At 41.0% G+C, this 22,904-nt stretch overlaps 2 protein-coding genes across 3 annotated transcripts in view; one reads left to right on the top strand and one right to left on the bottom strand.

Annotated features, from left to right (window-relative positions):
- Positions 1-5,767: 5,767 nt before the first annotated feature.
- LOC112245527 (beta-1,3-galactosyltransferase 1-like) lies at positions 5,768-8,155 on the top strand. The gene has a single exon (XM_024413647.2). The coding sequence runs from the start codon at positions 6,007-6,009 to the stop codon at positions 6,994-6,996; it is 990 nt and encodes a 329-aa protein (XP_024269415.1). The 5' UTR covers positions 5,768-6,006; the 3' UTR covers positions 6,997-8,155.
- A 3,153-nt stretch (positions 8,156-11,308) lies between these two features.
- The window catches only part of LOC112236273 (STE20/SPS1-related proline-alanine-rich protein kinase), a 33,678-nt gene continuing 22,082 nt past the window's right edge, over positions 11,309-22,904 (bottom strand). For both annotated transcript variants that reach the window (XM_042316684.1, XM_024404859.2), the window contains 4 exons: positions 16,617-16,669; positions 16,409-16,477; positions 15,965-16,029; positions 11,309-13,400 (listed from right to left, as the gene is read on the bottom strand). In XM_042316684.1, coding sequence (XP_042172618.1) covers positions 13,326-13,400; positions 15,965-16,029; positions 16,409-16,477; positions 16,617-16,669 — 262 coding nt within the window. In that variant the 3' untranslated portion in view covers positions 11,309-13,325. The remainder of the gene's footprint in view (positions 13,401-15,964; positions 16,030-16,408; positions 16,478-16,616; positions 16,670-22,904) is intronic.

The raw sequence follows: 22,904 nt of genomic DNA on the forward strand, positions 1-22,904 counted from the left end.
TCTGGTCTGATGAAACAAAAATAGAACTGTTTGGCCATAATGACCATTCTTATGTTTTGAGGAAAAGGGGGGATGCTTGCAAGACGAAGAACACCATCCCAACTGTGAAGCAGGGGGTGGCAGCATCATGTTGTGGGGGTGCTTTGCTGCAGGAGGAACTGGTGCACTTAAAAAAATAGATGGCATCAGGAGGAAGGAAGATTATGCGAATATATTGAAGCAACATCTCAAGACATCAGTTAGGAAGTTGAAGTTTGGTCACAAATGGGTCTTCCAAATGGATAATGACCCCAAGCATACTTCCAAAGTTGAGGCAAAATGGCTTAAGGACAACAAAGTCAAGGTATTGGAGTGGCCATCACAAAGCCCTGACCTCAATACTATAGAAAATTTGTGGTCAGAACTGAAAAAGCGTGTGAGAGCAAGGAGGCCTACAAACCTGACTCAGTTACACCAGCTCTGTCAGGAGGAATGGGCCAAAATTCCCCCAACTTATTGTGGGAAGCTTGTGGAAGGCTACCTGAAATGTTTGACCCAAGTTAAACAATTTAAAGGCAATGCTACTAAATAATAATTGAGTGTATGTAAACTTCTGACCCACTGGGAATGTAATAAAATAAATAAAAGCTGAAATAAATCATTCTCTCTATTATTCTGACATTTCACATTGTTAAAATAAAGTGGTGATAAAGTGGTTAAAATAAAGTGGTGAACCAAAGGGAATCACTGTGAATGTTTTTTTTTTTAACCTTTATTTAACCAGGTAGGCTAGTTGAGAACAAGTTCTCATTTGCAACTGCGAACTGGCCAAGATAAAGTGTAGCAATCCGACACATACAACAACAGAGTTACACATGGAATAAACAAAACATACAGTCAATAATACAGTAGAACAAAAGACAATAGAACTGACTGACCTAAAACAGAGAATCTTTACTAGGATTAAATGTCAGGAATTGTGAAATACTGAGTTTAAATGTATTTGGCTAAGGTGTATGTAAACTTCCGACTTCAACTGTACAACACACTGAGAGCGTCTTAGATTGATGCTTTGATACTGCTAGAGTTCTCAATGTCAAGATGATCATGACAAAAGACATCTAGAAAATAGGAAAATGGGGCCAGAGGGAGAGCAGACTATTTCTATTTTTAGTTTGGTCAGGGTGTGATGTGGGTGGGTATTCTATGTTTTGTTCTATGTTTGTATTTCTATGTGTTTGGCCTGGTATGGTTCCCAATCAGAGGCAGCTGTCAATCGTTGTCTCTGATTGAGAACCATACTTAGGCAGCCTGGTTTCGCCCTTGAGTTGTGGGTAGTTGTTTTCTGTTTTGTGTGTATCACATAACAGAACTGTTTCGTTCTCGTTGTTATTTTGTTTAGTGTTCAGTTTTGATTAAATTTACAACATGAACACTTACCACGCTGCGTTTTGGTCTACTCCTTCATCCACTAACGACAACCGTTACAGAAAGGAGAGAATAAGGGAAGGATTTAGGGGGAGAATGGAATTACAGTAATCACTGTCTGATGAAGGGAGAGTGAGGATAAGGCAGGTATAGAATAGAAAGATTGAGAGCGGTTTCTGATGGTAATCACTGCCAAAAAGGAACAATATAAACTGTCTGAGATTCTAGCAGATTAAAAACAATTAGTCTTTTAAACAGACATGGGGGACAGGTACTGTAGGATATTGAAGAGTTCAGCATGAACAGGACACTATATGAGAACAAACTCTATCTACTGATATGAATCTGTTTTATTTTTACAAGGCGCAGAAGTTTAGCATCATTTTGATGCTATTTCTAAAATAAGTGATCATTAAGTAAAACAAAAGTTGTTTTTGTTTTTATTTGGATTTCATGTATATAACTTTTTTTTTAACGTTAAAGTGGTACATGCATATGTTATCATCCCCATTGCTATGATACCCCTATATAAGATATGGTGCAAATAATTACCTGCAGAAGTCACATAATTAGTTAAATAACGTCCACCTGTGTGCAATCTAAGTGTAACATGATCTCAGTATATATACAGCTGTTCTGAAAGGCCCCAGATTCTGCAACACCACTAAGCAAGGGGCACCACCAAGCAAGCAGCACCATGAAGACCAAGGAGCTCTCCAAACAGGTCAGGGACAAAGATGTGGAGTACAGATCAGGGTTGGGTTATAAAAAAATATCTGAAACTTTGAACATCCCACGGAGCACTATTAAATCCATTATTAAAAAATTGAAAGATTATGGCACCATAACAAACCTGCCAAGAGAGGGCCGCCCACCAAAACTCACGGACCAGGCAAGGAGGGCATTCATCAGAGAGGCAACAAAGAGACAAAAGATAACCCTGAAGGAGCGGCAAAGCTCCACAGCGGAGATTGGAATTAGTAGTCCATAGGACCACTTTAAGCCGTACACTCCACAGAGCTAGGCTTTACGGAAGAGTGGCCAGAAAAAATCTGTTGCTTAAAGAAACAAATAACCAAACACGTTTGGTGTTCTCCGAAAGGCATGTGGGAGACTCCACAAACATTTGGAAGAAGGTACTCTGGTCACATGAGACTAAAATTGAGCTTTTGGCCATCAAGGAAAACACTATGTCTGTCGCAAACCCAACACCTCTCATCACCCCAAGAACAACATCCCCACAGTGAAGCATGGTGGTGGCAGCATCATGCTGTGGGGATGTTTTTAATCGGCAGGGACTGGGAAACGGAGCAGAATTGAAGGATGGCACTACATACTGAGAAATTCTTGAGGGAAACCTGTTTCTGTTTTCCAGAGATGTGAGAATGGGACGGAGGTTCACCCGAGGTACACTCGAGTGGTAAGGGGAAACATTTAAATGTCTTGGAATGGCCTAGTCAAAGCCTAGACCTCAATCCAATTGAAAATCTGTCATATGACTTAAAGATTGCTGTACACCAGCGGAACCCATCCAACTTGAAGGAGCTGGAGCAATTTTGCATTGAAGAATGGGCAAAAATCCCAATGGCTAGATGTGCCAAGCTTATAGAGACATACCCCAAGAGACTTGCAGCTGTAATTGCTGCAAAAGGTGGCTCTACAAAAGTATTGACTTTGTGGGGGGTGAATAGTTATGCACGCTCAAGTTTTCTGTTTTTTTGTCTTATTTTTTGTTTGTTTCACAAGAAAAAAAGATTTTGCATCTTCAAAGTGGTTTTCATGTTGTGTAAATCAAATGATACAAACCCCCCAAAAACTATTTTAATTCCAGGTTCTAAGGCAACAAAATAGGAAAAATGCCAAGGGGGTGAATACTTTCGCAAGCCACTGTACACTTCAGTACCAACCACCTTTTCTAATGTATAGACGCAAACAGACACCACAGTCTAGTACCACCATACTGTCTGAAATCTTTGAATGGCTGAAAAATATGAGGATGTTATACAGTATATGAGTGTGAGATTTCAGTTGACTCAGTAATAGCACCATGACAGCAGTTCATTATTTTCCCCATAGATGCTACCATTTTCACTCCAGGGAGCTATGTTCCCTTCACCAGCATATCACTCTGTCATAGAGAGCAGGCGGACAGAGCATTGCCAAAGCCAGAGCTGCCCTGGGCCATGGAGACAGAGAGCTCACACCATCACTACCTCTATTCTACTATTAACATGATTTTGTCCTGTTTTAGCTTTAAAGGGACATTTGTCCATGCAAGTTTAATGCTGAGGATAATACATGACTCCCTGTTTCGTGCACTACTTTTAACCAGAGGCACCCTATATAGTGCACTACTTTTGACCAGAGTCCTATGGGCCCTGTTTAAAATCAGTGTGCTATATAGAGAATATGGTGCCCTTTGAGACGCACACATACTATACTGTTGACTTACACTGTAGTCATTTAATCAGTTTGATACCAAGGGGGCTCTTTAACCACATGATTTGTTTCCATGGAGAATAGCCCAAGATGCAAATCACCAGGGGCTCATTCTGGAGCATTTGCTCTCATAAATAGCATGCAGGGATGTGTCCTCAGCTCACTGCAGTGTCATTAAACAGGTGCTTGCCAAGGTCGCTTGTCATGTGCAGGAGCATAACAAAGAGCCTGTAATGTCTCTGTCTGAGACAAAGATTTAAAGCAAGAAGTAACAGACAAGCATTTTGAAGTGAACACCTTCCTTAAACTGCCTCAGTGCAGCGCTGTATTAATAACAAGTCAGAATATATTTGTCTCTCTCCTCTCTCTCTCTTTCTCTCTCTCTCTCTCCCTCTCTTTTTGATAGATTAAAAGTCAATCGTTTAAAATATATGCCTACTGGATTGGAAAAATGTTGCTTGTAAAATGCTTTTTAGTGACGGATGGACAAAAAGATCAAGTCAGGTCAATCATGTTTATTTTGTGTTCTCTTTTGTTGCCTGCGCGCTCTCAGTATAGTGCAGTGTTCTAATAATGATATGGGTTTCATACGGTGGGAATCTGAAAGTCCTTTGATGTGCCACTTTCAATGTCACTACTTTAATACGCTTTTGTACTACAGATTTCATGTCAAAATGAGCATCTCAGTGATATATTGAACATGCAGTATTTTTATGTGGCCTTGTTTAATAAATGAGGCCCATTCTGTTAATAAGCCTTACGAAAAACGATTGCAGCCAGAGTGCAGTATAACTGCAGTGCACTGCAGTATAACTGCAGTCCGAGTGCAGCATAACTGCAGTATGCTACAAATACTGCGTCCATAATAACACTGTTATTTTTTACTGCAGTTCAACTGCAGTACACTGCAGTTATTCTGTAATTACTGCGTCCGGAATACCACAGTCGACTACAGTTAATGCACTTTTACTGCCGTTTCAAAACGGCTATCTTTTTTTGTAAGGGCACGGTTGAAGTTGGAAATGTGTGCAGCAGAGTCTTATAACCATTTACTACCTCTGACCCATCATTAAAGTGTTTTGTAAAGCATAAGGGCATGCCTATAAAGTGGGTAGTTCTATGCCAAGTATCCCGAGTGTAGCCGAAGCACTAGCAACATGCACTTTGTTTTAGTCTGTTGTGGCTAAGACAGTAATTGCCCAATTATGCCAACTGCAGACATTTCTAAACTTGCTCCATCACAACCACTTATTAATAAGAATGTAAGCTATATGACTGCACCAAATCAATGTGTAGTGTCAGTTGATCTGTGTTTAGTGAAGATATTACAGGTTTGGTGTCAGAGTTCTCTAAATACACTGAATGGGGATGCACTCTTTCTAGGACCTCAGGAGGAGTATGACACTTTGCAGTTGGCAGCATTTAACAATTTCCTTACTGCATTAGTGTAAGGCCTTGTGTGAGAGATAGTGATTCAATGAGACTTCATTCTTTTAACCTCAGAGTAGATTCTCTCTCAGGACTTCTGATACAGGTACTTCATTCTATAAACTGAAATGTATAGACTTCAATTCAATTGTATAGACTGCCATCCAAAAGATCAATAGACTTGTTCAATGTCGCCGAAGTTGTTTTTTGAGCAGCTTAGAACACATAGAATTCTGTATAAGCATTTTCTTTTAAAGTACACACTCCTACGTTAAAGCAAAAATTTAGTCTAGATGCAGTACAAAGGCATAACTCTAATCAAATGCTGTTGGTTATAACTGCTGAGTACTGATTTTAGAGAAACTCTTAACACTGCCTTTTGATAAAACTTTGAGTTATTTTATTTCTCAGAAGGGTGTACTCTCTGATTCTATTAAGACCTATCTGTTTGTTCTGGCGTTAAGATATTCCTCTGTCTCTGTTTTTCAGATGTAAATGGAGAAGCAGAAGTGTCAAGAAGAAAAACAGGACATCTGCACGGCTGCAAACCGGATTTGCGTTAAAAGGCAAACAACAACATCCCACCACTTTCCTCTAATGCAATCCATAACTGACAATTAATGTCAAGCAGCACATCGGTGCAGCATTATGCTGCCTTGCTGGAAGGAACACTGCTAATGGAAAGAAAACCTTATAAGATTCAATGCATTAAATACATATAAATGCAGCAGAATGCCTTCAAAAGTCTCATGCTTGTACGTGTTGACAGTCGTTTGCTGGGCAAGTGCTCTTTGGTACTTGGGTATATCCCGCCCGACATCCTCCTATGTCAGTGGGCAGATGTCTTTGCCGATCCGGAAGACTGTGAAAACCCTTAAGAACACTACGTTCAGCAACATCCGGACGCGAACGCTGAACCCACACGCCTTCGACTTTGTCATCAACGAGCCTAAGAAATGTGAGAGCAACACGCCCTTCCTGGTCATCCTGATCAGCACCACACACAAAGACTTTGATGCTCGTCAGGCCATCCGGGAGACCTGGGGCGATGAGAGCACCTACAGCGACATCCGCATCATCACCCTCTTCCTGCTGGGCCGCAACACGGACGCTGTCCTCAACCAGATGGTGGAACAGGAAAGCCAGATCTTCCACGACATTGTGGTGGAGGACTTCATAGACTCATACCACAACCTCACCCTCAAGACCCTGATGGGCATGCGCTGGGTGGCCACCTTCTGCTCCCAGGCCCAGTACGTCATGAAGACAGACAGTGACATCTTCGTCAACATGGACAATCTGGTCTACAAGCTTCTGAAGCCCACCACCAAGCCCAAGAGGAGGTACTTCACGGGCTACGTCATCAACGGCGGTCCCATCAGAGACATGCGCAGTAAGTGGTACATGCCCAGAGACCTGTACCCCGAGGCTAAGTACCCCCCGTTCTGCTCGGGCACGGGGTACGTGTTCTCAGTGGACGTGGCTGAGCTGATCTACAAGACCTCTCTGCACACCAGACTGCTTCACCTGGAGGATGTGTACGTGGGACTGTGTCTGAGGAAGCTGGGAATCCACCCCTATCAGAACAGTGGCTTCAATCACTGGAAAATGGCCTACAGCCTGTGCAGGTACCGTCGTGTTATCACTGTCCATCAGATCTCACCGGAAGAAATGCACCGAATCTGGAACGACATGTCTAGCAAGAAACACCTCAGATGCTAGTGGCACCTGAGGACAACTCAACTTGGACTCTTCTTCTTTTTCTGACAGCATTAGCTCTCTGTGGGCTACTAGCATACTACTGGATCCACTCTGTAGCTGTTGGGTGCATGAAGCTTGTAAAGCGCATGTTCTCATTCAAACACACACTAAAATAGTCTTGTTGCTAGTCATTTTGTAATCTGTCTAGAATTCCAACTATAGACTTCACAAACTCATTTTGATGAACATTTACTCTGTAATGTACATTTTTAAAGTAACATTTACAAGTGAAACCAGAGAGTTATTATTGAAAGAAAAAAAATATTTATTTGTCAATGTAAATCTATATACTTTATGTCAAGTTCTCATGCTGTTTTGGGGGATGCCGGGAATTTCCTTACAGCGGGACAAAGCCTCACCCACATCATGTCTCATCCCTCCTACCAATCTTATGGCTGGTCAACTACTGTACACACAATAATAATACATACAATTTGAAATGGCAAATAACGCTGCAACAATGACAACAAACATAGACCAAGTGTGAATGTTGTTGGTTGTTTTCATATTGTTGCCATTTATTAAGAAATGAAGACATCTCTGCTGGAATGGTATTCAACACTGTCGGTAGTGATGTTCACTACTGCAGTGTTCAAAACTACATGTGCGGGTAAAACAGATGCTATACATTTTTATTTGCCTGGGTATTTTTGGTTTAAATATCGGTGTAAATGTAGGCTAACTGCCACTTCTTCGGGAAAGAAACATTGATGTAATTGATATCTTTTTTTTACTCTATTATTTTTCTTACGGTGTACTTTAAGTAATTAATAGTGTCATGCTACAGGCTTCTGATAAAACTGGCTTCTATTACTTTATACTGTACGTAGAGAGCTGATTCATTAACAATTCATTACCGCTACCAAGTCTCAACAGGCATAAATATCATCTTGTGCAAGTGACAATTTACATAGCAACAACTATCTACATTCACAAATGAATGTATAATCATGTCTACTTGGCATATCTTTACTGAAGCACTGCTTTTGAAGTAATGTGAAGTAATTATATTTTCTAGAACTTGGATGGCTGTTATGGTCCAAATGTAATTCAAGTATTTTTTTAAAAGTCTAGTATTATACTGAACAAAAATATAAATGCAACATGCAACAATTTCCCTGATTTTTCTGAGAAACAGTTCATATAAGGAAATCAGTCAATTGAAATAAATAAATTAGGCGTGACCACCATTTGCCTCATGCAGCGCGACACATCTCCTTTGCATAGAGTTGATCAGGCTGTTGACTGTGGTCTGTGTAATGTTGTCCCACTCCTCTTCAATGGCTGTGCAAAGTTGCTGGATATTGGTGGGAACTGGAACACACGGTCGTACAAGTCGATTCAGAGCATCCCAAACATGCTCAATGAGTGACATGTCTGGTGAGTACAGTATGCAGGCCATGTGGAAGAACTGGACATTTTCAGCTTCCAGGACTTGTGTACAGATCCTTGCGACATGGGGCTGTGCATTATCATACTGAAACATATGGGGATGGCGGTGGAGGAATGGCACAACAATGGACCTCAGGATCATTTAATGGTATTTCTGTGCATTCAAATTGCCATCGATAAAATGTGATTGTGTTCGTTGTCCGTAGCTTATGCCTGCCCATACCATAACCCCACGCCACCATGGGGTACTCTGTGCACAAAGCTGACATCGGCACACGCTTGCCCACACAACGCCATACACATGGCCTGCGGGTGTGAGGCCATTTAAACACCCTGACAAATTCTCTAAAACAATGTTTGAGGTGGCTTATGGTAGAGAAATTAACATTAAATTATATTTTTATTGTCCCCAGCACAAGGTGCACATGTGTAACAGCAGTTTCTTGATATCCCACACCTGTCAGGTGGATGGATTATCTTGGCAAAGGAGAAATTCTCACTAATAGGGATGTAAACCAATTTGTGCAAAATAATTTTGAGAAATACGCTTTTTTGTGCGTATGGAAACATGGGACCAACACCTTTTGCGTTTATGTTTTTGTTCACTGTATAAGCTATTGTGACATTTGACTGTGAAAGTTTAAAGATCCATCCTGAAGGGGTTGTTGTGACATACAGTGTGTTTTATTTACATAAAAAAATATATACATACTTGAAAATAATAAATCCTATTCAATGCCTTGTATACTTGTTGACCCTAATTATGCATTCATGTCGATGACATTTGTTTTTGGGGTTTAGATTTGTTGAATTACAGCTACTTGTATGGATTTTCGTGTTCATCAAATGTTTTGTATTTGTCAACAAACTCGAGTACCATCCACAAATTACTCCCAGCAACAAATATTTTTCTTTATATTTCCATGTAAATGTGTGCATTTGTAACATTTTTCATTTTCAGTGGATCTAGCCAGTTCAACTCCCCTTGAGGATCTGCCAAACATCCACATGCCACATAGTGTCACTTGGCAGACTGTTCCCGACAGCAGTGTATCTGCCAGATGGAGACATTGCCAAATTCTGTAACTTGTTTATAATAAATGGAGGAACTATTTGGGTGAAAGGTTTCCTCACCATTTCATTGCCTCTTCCATATGTACTTGGGATGTGGGAGGAGTGTCCTTCAAAAAGTTGTCCAAACTGTTCTAATTCATTTCCATTAGGACATGTATTCCCATTAGGACAGGTAATCCCAGGGGTACCCACAATGCCGTCGGGGGTACGCCAAATAAAAATGTGATTCACATTTTTTAAATAAATACAATTAAAACCATCTAATGTTCAGCGAAATAAACAACACGATGTCAAATACAGGTAGCCTAGTCAAATAATTAACATCCAATCACATTAACCGTTACTCTCTGTAGCCAAACGTAGCTGCTGCTCATGTTGGTATCTGTACTGATGGCGCAAAAGCCATGACAGGGAGACATAGTGGAGTGCTAACACGCGTGCAAGCAGTTGTTCCCGGCGCCACTTGGGTACAGTGCAGCATCTACCGAGAGACTCTTGCTGCCAAGGGAATGCCTGACAGCTTGAAAGACGTTTTGGACACTACAGTGAAAATGGTTAACTTTGTTAAAGCAAGACCCCTGAACTCTCGTGTATTTTCTGCACTATGCAATGATATGGGCAGCGACCATGTAGCGCTTTTACAACATACAGAAGTGCGCTGGTTATCAAGGGGTAAAGTATTGACACATTTTTAAATTGAGAGATGAGCTTAAAGTTTTCCTTACTGACCATAATTTTCACTTGTCTGACCGCTTGCCTGATGATGAGTTTCTCACACGACTAGCCTATCTGGGTGATGTTTTTTCTCGCCTGAATGATCTGAATCTAGGATTACAGGGACTCTCCACAACTATATTCAATGTGTGGGACAAAATTTAGGCTATGATTAAGAAGTTGGAACTCTTCTCTGTCTGCATCACAAGGAAAACACACAGGTATTTCCATCATTGTATGTTTTTTTGTGTGCAAATGAACTCAAGCTTACGGACAATGTCAAATGTGATATAGCGAAGCACCTGAGTGAGTTGGGTGCGCAATTACGCAGGTACTTTCCAGAAACAGATGACACAAACAACCGGATTCGTTATCCTGTTCATGCCCTGCCTCCAGTCCACTTACCGATATCTGAACAAGAGAGCCTCGTCAAAATTGCAACAAGTGGTTCTGTGAAAATTGAATTAAATCAGAAGCCACTGACAGATTTCTGGATTGCGCTCAGAGTATCCTGCCTTGGTAAATTGCGCTGTTAAGACACTGATGCCCTTTGCAACCACATACCTATGTGAGAGTGGATTCTCGGCCCTCACTTAACATGAAAACTAAATACAGGCACAGACTGTGTGTAGAAAATGATTTAAGACAGAGACTCTCTCCAATACAACCCAACATTGCAGAGTTATGTGCTTCCTTTCACACCCTTCTCATTAACCTGTGGTGAGTTATTCACAATTTTAGATGAACAAATACGGTTTTATATGTAAGATGGTTAAATAAAGAGCAAAAATGATTATTATTATATTATTATTTATTTCAAAAACTCACACTCATTCTTATGTTTAATAAATGTATCGTATAGTGTGTGTTGTGGCAGGCTTACAATGATTTGAGAGTATGCTGACCCTGGTGCTAGAGGGGGTACACAAATGGAGGTTGAATGTTTGAAGGGGTACGGGACTGTAAAAAGTTTGGGAACCACTGCATTAGAACATTGTAATGTGTTACACTCTGGACAGGATTACTTCAGTCAGTTAACTTTTAAGAAAATCAACATCTATTGCAGTAAAATGAAAACCAACTCACCACAACATTAGTTTTAATAATTGCAATTCATTTTTATTTGTTGCTCCTCTGCAGAAATGTTTAAATCGGCCGATTACAGAAAGGGAACAAAGATAATATGCAGAAATGTTTAAATCGGCCGATTACAGAAAGGGAACAAAGACAATATGCAGAAATGTTTAAATCGGCCGATTACAGAAAGGGAACAAAGATAATATGCAGAAATGGTACACATACTGTACATAAAAAAACACATTCATTTAGCTATTCAAATAACGTATTTAGTACAAGTTAATATTTATTTTCCACTTTAGAAAATAATTATAATTTAGAGCTACTGTACTTGTTTGGACAAACAAATGGCTCATCAACCTTTCAATAGTTGCCTTTGGGTTTCGTTTGCAGATGCATTGTTATACAGTACATTTCAGACTAATATATTTAGGAAAAAACATCTTGTAGTGCAGTAAGACAGAGCAAGAAACTACATTTTTCAAGATTTTGGCCTAGATTTAATCAGATCAAGCATTAACCGTCGGTAGCCCACACCCGCATAGCTGATGTTTCTGGCGGTGTCATAAGTGTAACTGCGTTGGAGCTGTCAAATCGGTGAGCAGCTGCTCTTGATCATTGTCACGAAGCCACACCCATCCCACTCGCATTAGAAGTTCAGAACGAGAAAGTGTAGGCTATATAGAAATGACAACACTCAAATAGAAAATCATTCATCGATTAATTTCTACCAGCCTGATCGAGGTGTAGATGACATCTCACATTCCAGTGTTCGAAATTGTAAACGTGGCTGCATGGCATTTCTCTTAATGCGACTTGGTGCCACCAATGGCAATGTCCGCTTTAGGTATAATGCCAGGAGCCACATGTGGATGTGACAGCTCTACCGCAGTTCCACCTCCAACACCAACAAAGCAACCGCCATGCGGATGCTGGCTAAAGCGGATCTGATTGAATAGAGCCCTTTATCAATTAATTTGGCTTCCGAAAACACATCAGCTGAAGCATATTACAGGATTATGGTTTGTGTTATGTTTCAAATGACCATTGTTGTCTGACGACAAAGCATACAGGTTAAATTCTCATTACAATTCATAACGTGAGTCTCCCAGGGCTAAGCATTGTTTTGTCAGGTGCATATACTCTGCCCAAAAGTGCATTGTAGCTTGTCCTTAGAGGATAACTATTGACTTGAGAAAATACTACCATTGAGTTGTATCACTGCTGGAATATACAGATGTATGTTTGTGAAATGGTCTTAACTCAACCAACATAAACAAGTTCTGCTTTTCGCAGTCTCACTCATTACCTACGTTCGTAGGTACAGATCAATGAACAAGGCACCTCTAGCATTTTTAAGCATCAACACTGTCATATGAATAAGCAGCACATTACACACGGCAGCATTCAGGTTTCACCTATCCTTCACTTTCAACGAAAACGGGTCCCTTCAATGTATTGGTTTACGTTCATCTATACACAGTACAGTTCATTCCTTTTTCAACATTCATAATGTTATCATGAAAATGTGCTTCTTCCATCAAAATGAAATCTTACATTCTGAAGAGGGACTACAACACAGAGCTAAGGGAAACATTTCTTTATCTCAAATGAGTAGTCTGTGAAATGGAAGTTGAAGAAGCAAATATTTTCCACCATGAAAACATGACGGTGAGAAACAAATAAAAGTTTATAAATTCAATAAATAATAGTAAGAGCTTCGCTGAAAGCAGAGGTAACATAATAAAAAAAAACACAACCCCTAAGCCACTGTTTTATCCCCAGCTATAACCACCTGAGAACATCTTTAGTTTTCTTGGCTGAATCCTGTTCCGTACACATGACCTAGCCTGGGGGGGCGGAGGGGGCAGTGAGCCAGTGGCGGGGGCGGGGGAGGAGCTAGCGGAGTGGATCTGTGACAGAGCTGGGCATCGGTGCAGAGGAGAATGTAAGAAAGGAAGGGGCGTCTTACTGACTGTCTGCTCTGACCTGACTCCTCCATCTCACCTGGTATGGCCACGATGAGGCGGGCATCAGCTAACACTCAGCTGGGCGAAGCCAATCAACTTCACGTTGTCTGGGATCTCAGTGTCATCACAGCCAGAGACCTGACGGAGGAACAGATCAACAGGGTTGGTGGGGGCCATGAAATCCTAACACTTGCGTACACCACAACATTACCAGACATTATCCAACACCCAATGAACAGCTGTACCCTAACAATACAGATTGGTTTTGGGACTGATCCTACTTTAAGTAGTAAGCCACTATTTAACGGATTAATATTATTTTGACCTCTTTTGCTCTTAAAATCCTATAAACCAAGAAAACTTGAAGTACAGGAGATTTGTCCCCTTTTTAAAGGACCAACGAAGACATGAGAGCAGAGTGGAGGAATTACAGTCCTTCAAAAGATAATTTGCCAATGAAACATTTACGGCGAGAGCTTTGAAAAGTATCTACACTATTTCACCTTCAGCCAAGGTGGTAGAACAATGTAATTCCTCCATTTGATAGTAGAAAATGCTTCATATCATCTGTGACTACGTCTTTAACAGCTCTATTAATTACTACATCAAGGTATCTTTCATTACTGTTGTTACTAGAAATCATGTGAAACAAGCAATTGCAAAATGCACAAAGACAACTGTAATTTCCCTTCAGGTATTCATTTAATCTAATAACTAACAATATTCTGATGCAACATCTTCTACTGTGAAGGGTTGCAGTGCAAACTACTGTGCTGTGCTTTGAACTGAGAAAGATTGGATATGTTCCTTGTTAAAAGCTCTATGACTATGTTGCACAGGTCTGTGTTGCATTTAATCATGATGATATTGGCATCCTGAGACCTGGGGGGTTTCACAGGCAGGAAAAGCTAAAAGTGATCCAGAAATATCACAAAGCTCCCTATCATGTTCAATGCTTTTTGTAAATAAGACGTGCCGTTTGAAAAAAGAACATACAACAAACAGAGAATTATTTTGTCTGCATTTGAGTTATTGGCATGGCTAACTCCACAAAAGGCCTTTTAATTTTTTTAATTTATTTACCCTTTATTTAACCAGGTAGGCTAGTTGAGAACAAGTTCTCATTTACAACTGCCGAGGTTGGAGTAGCCAGGAGGAAGGCATGGCCAGCCGTTGAGAAATGCTTGTTGAAGTTTTCGATTATCATGGATTTATCAGTGGTGACCGTGTTACCTAGCCTCAGTGCAGTGGGCAGCTGGGAGGAGGTGCTCTTGTTCTCCATGGACTTTACAGTGTCCCAGAACCTTTTGGAGTTAGAGCTACAGGATGCAAATTTCTGCTTGAAAAAGCTGGCCTTTGCTTTCCTGACTGACTGTGTATTGGTTCCTGACTTCCCTGAACAGTTTCATATCGCAGGGACTATTCGATGCTATTGCAGTCCGCCACAGGATGTTTTTGGGTCAGGTCTGGAGTGAACCAAGGGCTATTAGAAAGGCCTGCTCGCAGAAGTGTTTCAGAACTAGAGGAGCTTTTGCTGAAATATAAGTGGTATTTTATTGAAAGTTCATTAGAGAGTGAGTGTGGCTAAATATGGCTAAATTCTAAACTCGTTATGCTAACTATGCTGACCCACAAGAATGCCTTATTACTGGTCAGACACATTCAGAATGGTTTGAGTGCAGTCTTGTTATATATTTTTCACATCGCTATCCCCCTGGAAGTGGTACAGCATGAGTCAGTGGCCTGATGTCTGCCCGCCACCAGCAATTTAGAGCGGAGAATAGAGAGAGGTTCTGTCACTCCCCGGATAGACTGGTGGGTCTATCCTGTGGTATAAACCCTCTTGGTAAAACGTTCGGAATTGTTCTCTGAGCAAAGATAATTATTCTCACTGTCGGAATGTGTAGTGAAACCACGAACATAGTTCAGTGTTTTTAGTCGATATTTGGAGTTGAGTGGCTGTGTGTGATTTCGTGCCGTCTAGAACTGGAACACTGTGTTAACAAATTGAAATGGGAAAGTGCTCTGGCCAATATATTTAACCAGCCATGCCCCAGCCAGCAGCACAGTCTGGATGCTGCTGCACTAACCCCTCTGATGCAGTTCTGCACACCAGGGAGTATCTCCAGTGACATTCACCAGCTGCTGATAAGACATACATGGCAGAAAGGTCAAATAGTGATGTACTGTGACCAACCGCACAGATGTTGTTTACCTCATCCACACCTTCCAAAAGGGTGCTAATAAATAGCCCTAATATTACAGCAAACCCACCGGGAGCGGCATTAATTGCTCCCTTAATTCTTCTCTGTCGAGAATTTGCATTGTTCCGCTCGTTGTCGATCAATCACATAGTGGTGTGCACAGAGGGAAGCATATGTGCAGATTAGGAGTGTCAACCATCAGTTATTTCACTTAGAGGACAAAGTCAGTGCCGCGACACTGTCATCACAGGTTTCTCCCATTCTCCAGCACCAGTGCTCATTTGGGATTTGAGTGTGCCAGTATTTCCGGACACCACCACCCTAAAGCATTGTGATTTAATTGGTGTGAGACATATTTTCTATGTAGCTTGAGAGTTGTGGAAGTCAATCAATCTGTGTGATGTAACGTTCTGGTTTTTGGAAGCGTCCCTCTTACTTCCTGTACTGTAGCTAGCTTGAGACATGAGGTGGTGTGACATTTATCATCTGGGCACTCACCAGTTTAAAGGTCAACACTTTGTAGGTAGTCGGGTCATCTACAATTTTCTGAAGGTTAGCAGCAACTGAAAGGTAATGTTATATATAGAGTATGTGTTACTAGTGTTATTGCACAGTCACATCAGATTATCTACCATAGATCAAAACTGTACATCGCTGCTCTTATACCTCTCATTGACTTTGAGAGAGATATGATTCTTTTGAAAATACCAATCCTAGGTCAAATACATTTGTCAAATACGTTTACATACTTGAACCGCACTTGATTTAGTTTGCCCGGTAAAATAGTCCCAAATGCACCAACTCCCGAGTTAAATCAAACGCATTTCAAATACTTTCAAGTATTTTACACATGTATTTGACCTAGGTATGGAGAATACATGCTAAGCATGTGAGTTTAAATAAGCCCTGCATTACATCAGAAAACAAGGATGAGACTTTTACCGACAACAACATCGTGTCCATTGACAAGGCCAGCTGAGAATAGCTCCTGGGAAACCCCATCGGCAGTGTCTATGGAGAGAATAACATACAACATTAGAAGCAGGTGAGAAGTTAACATGTGACATACGGTACTACACTTCAATACAATATCAAATGGTGCTAACAACCACATTCTAACATTAGCTTCTTCATTGTGTGCACCTCTTACCTCGGCCAGGGGTGAACTCAAACCGGATGTCATTCAGCTCCTTCTTGGAGTTCCTGGCGAGAGAGTTGGGAAGGTGATAAGTATTTAAGATGAGTCACATGTGAACAGACAGTGGGTCCAGGACCTGGTTAGCCTGTTTGTGCTTTACAACTCCATGGCATGACAACAATAGTCAGAGGAGTTGGCTACAATACAGATCTGGGGCCAGGCCAAGAGTGTGTTCTATTTGATTCAGACTGTCTGAAAAGGATCCTGACAAGCAGACCCTCAGGAATGGAAAGAGTGGAAAGAGACAGCCCGTCTGCCACATCGACACCTTAACTCTCTAGGCTTCACACACTGGGCCATGTTAAGCCCATCGTTTTCCTAACTAACTGCTTAAGTCAGTGTTACTTCTAGCTACTGTAATATCCCACCTGTATTTATTTAAGGACAACACAGTTGGTGTAGCATTAGTGGTAAAATGTTTATCCTTGCACATGACTCATGTATATTAAATAGGCTGCAATGTAAAGCCCAATAAATGTGATTATTTTGAGTTGCCATGATGGGGGTAAGTCTCATGAAGAGTTCCAAAGAACAGCTCACTGATGTTTATAGTAAACAGCAGCCTCTGTGCATTGGCCAAACCCTCCTTCTGGTCTGTGTACCAGTGGTGAACATGCATACTGTACAGGTTGGGCAAAACTCATCTACGTACTGTATATAGCCTATTGTGGTGACTACAACGTCATCAAATCAAACATTACTGGTTGCTTACACACATATTTTGCAGATGTTATCGCAGGTGCAGAAAAATTATGTTTCTAGCTCCAACAGTGCAGCAATACCTAACAAAACAAAACAATACACACAAAACGAGCAATGTCCGAGTCAGGAATATAAATATAAAGTCCCAGTCAAAAGTTTGGACACCAACTCATTCAAGGGTTTTTCTTTAATTGCACTATTTTCTACATTGTAGAATAACACTGAAGACATCAAAACTATGAAATAACACACGTTGAAACATGTAGTAACCCAAAAAAGTGTTAAATGTAAAATATATTTGGATTTGTTTAAGATTCTTAAGTAGCCACCCTTTGCCTTGATGACAGCTTTGCACACTCCTGGCATTCTCTCAACCACCTGGAATCTCTATGGCAGTCTCTTTTCCTTCATGGGTGTCTCTATGGGGGTGCCACAGGGTTCAATTCTCGGGCCGACTCTTTTCTCTGTATATATCAATGATGTTGCTCTTGCTGCGGGCGATTCCCTGATCCACCTCTACGCAGATGACACCATTCTATATACTTTCGGCCCGTCATTGGACACTGTGCTATCTAACCTCCAAACAAGCTTCAATGCCATACAACACTCCTTCCGTGGCCTCCAACTGCTCTTAAACGCTAGTAAAACCAAATGCATGCTTTTCAACCAATCGCTGCCTGCACCCGCATGCCCGACTAGCATCACCACCCTGGATGGTTCCGACCTTGAATATGTGGACATCTATAAGTACCTAGGTGTCTGGCTAGACTGCAAACTCTCCTTCCAGACTCATATCAAACATCTCCAATCGAAAATCAAATCAAGAGTCGGCTTTCTATTCCGCAACAAAGCCTCCTTCACTCACGCCGCCAAGCTTACCTAGTAAAACTGACTATCCTACCGATCCTCGACTTCGGCGATGTCATCTACAAAATGGCTTCCAACACTCTACTCAGCAAACTGGATGCAGTCTATCACAGTGCCATCCGTTTTGTCACTAAAGCACCTTATACCACCCACCACTGCGACTTGTATGCTCTAGTCGGCTGGCCCTCGTTACATATTCATCGCCAGACCCACTGGCTCCAGGTCATCTACAAGTCCATGCTAGGTAAAGCTCCGCCTTATCTCAGTTCACTGGTCACAATGGCAACACCCATCTGTAGCACGCGCTCCAGCAGGTGTATCTCACTGATCATCCCTAAAGCCAACACCTCATTTGGCCGCCTTTCGTTCCAGTACTCTGCTGCCTGTGACTGGAACGAATTGCAAAAATCGCTGAAGTTGGAGACTTTTATCTCCCTCACCAACTTCAAACATCAGCTATCTGAGCAGCTAACCGATCGCTGCAGCTGTACATAGTCTATTGGTAAATAGCCCACCCATTTTCACCTACCTCATCCCCATACTGTTTTTATTTATTTACTTTTCTGCTCTTTTGCACACCAATATCTCTACCTGTACATGACCATCTGATCATTTATCACTCCAGTGTTAATCTGCAAAATTGTAATTATTCGCCTACCTCCTCATGCCTTTTGCACACATTGTATATAGACTCCCCCCTTTGTTTTCTACTGTGTTATTGACTTGTTAATTGTTTATTCCATGTGTAACTCTGTGTTGTCTGCTCACACTGCTATGCTTTATCTTGGCCAGGTCGCAGTTGCAAATGAGAACTTGTTCTCAACTAGCCTACCTGGTTAAATAAAGGTGAAATAAAATAAAATTAAAATAAAATAAAAAATGCTGCAGTCCAATTCATCCCAAACCATCTCAATTGGGTTGAGGTCGGGTGATTGTGGAGGCCAGGTCATCTGATGCAGCACTCCATCACTTTCCTTCTAGGTCAAATAGCCCTTACACAGCCTGGAGGTGTGTTGGGTCGTTATCCTATTGAAAAACAAATGATAATCCCAGTAAACGCAAACCAGATGGGATGGCGTATCGCTACAGAATGCTGTGGTAGCCATGCTGGTTAAGTGTGCCTTGAATTCTAAATAAAATCACAGACAGTGTCACCAGCAAAGCACCCCCACACCATCACACCTCCTCCTCCATGCTTCACGGTGGGAACCACACATGCGGAGATCATCCGTTCACCTACTCTGCGTCTCACAAAGAGACAACGGTTGGAACCAAAAATCTCAAATTTAGACTCATTTCATGTTGATATGTGTCTGCTACTTGAACTCTGTGAATAATTTATGTGGGCTGCAATTTCTGAGGCTGTTAACTCTAACGAATGTATCTTCTGCAGCATAGGTGACTCTGGGTCTTCCTTTCCTGTGGTGGTACTCATGACAGCCAGTTTCAACCATGTAGAAAATAATAAAAATAAACAAAAACCCTGGAATGAGTAGGTGTGTCCAAACTTTTGACTGGCACTGTATATGTATAGCAGTGGAGGCTCATCAGAGGAGGAAGGGGAGGACCATTTAAAAAATGTTTAAATATTGAAACATTAAAAACGTCATCCTTTTTAGATAAAACTATACTAATGTCACCAAATAATTTATTAAAACACAGTGATTTGCAATAATGGTTTACAGTAGCCTCAACAACACTCTGTAAGGTAGCACCATGGCTAGTTTCCATCCTCCTCTGGGTACATTGTCTTCAATACAAAACTTCCAGAGGATGTCCTCCAACCTATCAGAGCTCTTGCAGTATGGACTGACATGTTGTCCACCCAATCAAATTAATTAACCTAATACTAAAAGCATAAGCTACAGCTAGCTAGCACTGCAGTGCATAAAATGTAGTGAGTTGTTGACTAAAAAAGAGAGGAAGACAATATTTAAACAGTTTTGAACAAACTAATTTCTTTAAAAAAATTGAGACACGAGAGAGAGAGAAAGAGAGAGAGTGCTAGCTATATTTCATTGTATTTTTTCCACTTTCACTTAGCTAGCGACTGCAGCTAGCAAGTTTAGTCTACTCAAACACATGGCTCAAACAGAGAGGGATCCTATGCTAGCTAGCTGGCTAATGGCATCCAACACTGGAACTCTTCCAAGTCAAGGTAAGCTTTTGGTTTTATGAATTTATTGCCACTGGGGCCCACTGGTATAACTGCTAAACTGCTTGCTGACCACTGTACTGCATGATTGAAGCGGGTTTACTAACAAGTTAGTTCTAGTAGCTATGTTGACTAGCTATGACAGTAGCTAATATGGTGACAACGAAGTAGGCTGTGTGTAGCGGTTATGATATTGAGGTTTGGCTTGGAAAGGTTTTTTCACCTAGTCACAGATAGCTTGTGGACTTCAGTGCACAACACATCAGCTAAGGAAAAAGATGAAGAAGAGAGCGCGGAGATTCAAGAAGAAATTCTACAATGGGCAGAATTATTATGCTGTTTGTATGTGCCTGCTATAAAAGTGAACTGTGTTCGTGTGTGATCAGGGGTGTATTCATTCTGCCGATTCTGTTGAAAAACATTCCTTAAATGTAAGCAAACGTAACCAAACGAGGATAAACATACCTGAATTTATTATGACGTGATCGTGACGTGATCAAGACAGCAGGTCAAATTACTGAACCAAATCAACAACAGAGAACAGATCGTGATTGGATTGTCCTACCCCTTAGAATATCAGGAATGCCAGAAATGTAAATGGGAAAATAACACTTTCAGGAAATGATTCTAGAAGTAGGCTAACCTGATTATGTTAAGAAACTTGATACCGTGTGTCAGCAGGAATAGAGTCCATTAAAGACAAATCTCAAGAAGTAGATATGGTAACTGTGCTAATGCAATTTTGTACTTGCGGCTGTGTAAGACTGACATATTTGGAGATTTGATTTGGATTTGAAGTGTCCTTGCAGTGGAATGACCAGAATAATGTACAACGTTTAAAATCACTCAAACAGTGTAATTGTCATTGTTCGTTAGTGCTGAGCGATTAATGCTTTTTGAGTTTGGTTAGGCTTTCAGTTCAATTATTTTTTAAAGATTACGGTTTTCAATGTAGATGTTTTTTTTCCCAACATTTAATGCATTATGAGGCAATGACATCACAATGATTTTACAGCTTTATACACGGAAATTCCAAATCCTAAAATAGTGAACATTCAATTTCCAAAACATTGAAAATATTCCATTGTCTGTGTCATGGTCCACATTGGATAGACATCAATGGAAAAATAGGACATGACTAAGAAATAATAAAATATTTTAGTTGTGTATATTATTCCTTAAAGTCATCATCTTATCTCTGCTCAGGCATAAGCATGGGCATTAGCAGCTACCACATGCTGTGTTGTCATATGTTGCTGCCTTGCTATGTTGTCGTCTCAGGTCTCTCTTTATGTAGTGTTGTGTTGTCTCTCTTGTTGTGATGTGTGTTTAATATTTATATTGTATTTATTTTTTATTTTTAATCCCAGGCCCCCGTCCCCGCAGGAGGCTTTTTTACCTTTTGGTAGGCTGTCATTGTAAATAAGAATTTGTTCTTAACTGACTTGCCTAGTTAAATAAAGGTTAAACACATGAAGAAGAAGAAAAACTCCATGAAGGCCATCCAGTGAATTTCCATATTTGTCACATGCCCGATTGATCCTTTCCTAAGGTCAAATGAAGTGTTGAAATGCAGCTGAAACGTAGAATATAGCAGCTCAAATGCGTTGTATAATTGATTTAATGTAAAACAGGTAGAACCTTTTAATCTTTCAGAGGGTGATAGAAGTATTACAGTAGCAGGAGGTTGGCTGAGGATAATATTGTAAAGGGGGACTTGTAGTTTTACTAGTTCCATATTGTGTGAAGGTAACATCTGTCTGTGAGCTCTCCTGGCTCAGAGCTCCCATCTGGCTACGAACTAAAGCAGCCTACTAATTCATACAGCTTTCTTATACAGCAACTTCAAACCAGCAATGATGCATAAAGTTCCATCTGCATGTTTATCCTATGTCAATTTTAAACTGTACTACCCCATCTTAAATTCTCTCTAACATTGGCATTAATACAGTACATGGAGTCAGTATAACAACAGCACAATGACTGGTAGCTTCAAAAGGAGGGGAGTGGCTGGGCAGGCTACTGTACACAGCGTTGTGGGAGTGGGATTAAATTGGGCTGTACTTAAGATGCATAAATCACATCCATCTCCGCCCGCCTGGTAGCTCTTGACCTACATTTTACAGGAGATTTTGTAAGGAACATGCTCCGACACATCTGTGAGGGCTAACTTAGTTCTGCGAGATAGAGCGAGAGAGAAATAGAGAGAGAGAGAGAGAGAGAGAGAGAGAGGCAGTAGGAAGAGATGTAGGAGTGGATTTCCATCAGCTGTCTGTGAGTCAACTTTACTTGTCCAATTCTGCAGATTCACAACTAGAGAGAAGTCAGGGGTGAAACGTGAGTTTAGCAGATGGATGTAGAATGAATAAGATCTCTCCAGTTCATCCACAGACAGTGGGAGCGTGCTGAAAGTGTTTCTGCGGCCACATCTGTGGCAGAGGACCTGAGCCCTGCGTCTCCAACTACCAACTAAGTCCTCCTCTAGAGAGATCGGCAGCAGATTCCTGGAAAGTCCC

Source organism: Oncorhynchus tshawytscha, linkage group LG03, assembly GCF_018296145.1.
Source record: "Oncorhynchus tshawytscha isolate Ot180627B linkage group LG03, Otsh_v2.0, whole genome shotgun sequence".
Taxonomy (NCBI): domain Eukaryota; kingdom Metazoa; phylum Chordata; class Actinopteri; order Salmoniformes; family Salmonidae; genus Oncorhynchus; species Oncorhynchus tshawytscha.